The sequence below is a fragment of the Chinchilla lanigera genome, unplaced genomic scaffold, assembly GCF_000276665.1.
Source record: "Chinchilla lanigera isolate Chin_1 unplaced genomic scaffold, ChiLan1.0 scaffold00014, whole genome shotgun sequence".
Lineage (NCBI taxonomy): Eukaryota > Metazoa > Chordata > Mammalia > Rodentia > Chinchillidae > Chinchilla > Chinchilla lanigera.
In genome coordinates, this window is record NW_004955415.1 from 32,700,773 (window position 1) to 32,702,598 (window position 1,826).

General features: G+C 53.3%; 1 protein-coding gene across 1 annotated transcript in view; it reads left to right on the plus strand.

The window, feature by feature from the left end:
- The first annotated feature begins 928 nt into the window (after positions 1-928).
- Dcaf15 (DDB1 and CUL4 associated factor 15) overlaps positions 929-1,826 on the plus strand; it is an 8,351-nt gene continuing 7,453 nt past the window's right edge. The window contains exon 1 of the mRNA XM_005381076.2: positions 929-1,746. Within this exon, the coding sequence (XP_005381133.1) occupies positions 1,615-1,746 (132 nt within the window). The 5' untranslated portion in view covers positions 929-1,614. The remainder of the gene's footprint in view (positions 1,747-1,826) is intronic.

Here is a 1,826-nt window from a genome sequence, read left to right on the forward strand (position 1 = left end):
CAACTCTACCTGGGATTCAAGAAAGAAACATGGACACCAGACATGTACTAATAAATTTTTTTTGAAAAAACCAGAATTTATTTTTGTTTTGAGACAGGGTCTTGCTATGCAGTTCAGGCTGGCCTTTAGCTCACTTTGTAGCCCAGGTTGGTCTTGAACTTGCAACGATCCTCCTGCCTCAGCCTCCCGAGTGCTGGGATTACAGGCGTGCGCCACCACGCCCGGCAAAAAAACCCCCAGAAATTTGTATTTTGTTTTCTTGCTTATTGTCTTCCAGTCCCCTGTATTGCTAGTTCCCCACAGGCACATAGTACATGCTCAGTTAATACTTACTGAAGGAATGAATGCGTGAGGCTGGAAGAGAGAGAGAGGGAAACAGAGGGGAGGAAAGACTGTCATAATAAGATCCGGCACTGAAGCAGGAGACTAGGGCTTGGCAAATCAGGTTGGGCAATGGGCATGACCTGTCATAGGGAGCTGTCAAATCACGCCCAATCACGACTAGGCAACTGGGCGTGACTTGTCAATTATGAGGCCTGTCAACGCTTGGCCTAGACGCATGCGCAGAGCAGCTTCAAAGTCCTGCCCTTAAAAGACGCTACAAAAGACAAGCGGTCGGGCCTCCTCACCAGTATCCTCTTGTTCTTACCAGTGGCCTGTCCCGTGTGCAGGGCACATCTTTTCTTCTCTTTCTTCTTTTCCTTTCCTTTTGTTTAATAAATGTTAAACTGTTGTGTTCATCGGTTGTCTCCATCCAGTTCTTTGATCGGGACAGGAGCCTAGACCCACTGAACACCACGCCGCCTGTCAGCAGCATCTTTGCTACATAAGCGTCCGGTCTTCAGAAGTGCTACAGTTTAAACTTCAGTTTCAAGTGTAAAATAAAGGCTCTCTCTTCAAGACTGCTGCACACATGGATACACACAGCCAACATTCTGCAGTTGTTTTTATTCCCGCCATCAGTGTAACAGGCAGAACGGGGGCTGCATATAAACACTGCAAACTCAGAACCATGTGTTGCCCCTGTTAAGCGATACTTGACTGATGGATCGTGTTTGCACTAGCCCGCCCTAGAATCCCTTTTTAAAACATCGTTATTGCTGCTATTATTATTATTTATTGCAAATCCTTTCCTTGCCCTGGCCTGGCTGCCCGGGGATGGTCTTCGAGCCATTGCCCACCAGGCCTGGGCAACTCTGGGCTGGAGATTCGGGCCCTTCTGGACCACAGGTTTCCATCGTCCCTCCCACAGGCCTGGACCGCCTGCGGTCTCCATGGAAACCCACCAGCCACCGGAGGGCGTGACGACGCTGAGAAAGACAGGAATGTTCGACCATCGGGTCAAAAAATTTTTGGAAGAGGAGAGCAAATGGAGCTTATGACTGGTTCATCCTTAATGGAGGGCGGGAATACAGCGACAGACGGCGGAGGCTGTTACTATCGCTACCAATCAAGAGTCGTGAAGGTTTTGATGGACAAGCTTAGCGGGAAGCGTCTCTGCGCTCAGCTCTTCGCCCAACCCGCGGTCCGCCGTCCCGGAAAAGGGCCAATAAGAAGGTGGCGGAGGTGGGGCGAAGGGGCCGGTTGCTCCGGAAGTGGAGGGAGGGGGTGAAAATGGCGCCCAGCTCGAAATCGGAGCGGAACAGTGGGGCCGGGAGCGGCGGCGGCGGCCCCGGGGGAGCCGGGGGGAAGCGAGCAGCAGGGCGGCGGCGGGAGCACGTCCTCAAGCAGTTGGAGCGGGTCAAGGTGAGGACTGGCGTCTGGGAGGAGCGCGCCGGAGAGTGGGAGGAGGACGCGGGAGGCGGAGGAGGGAGGGCGGGCGCTCG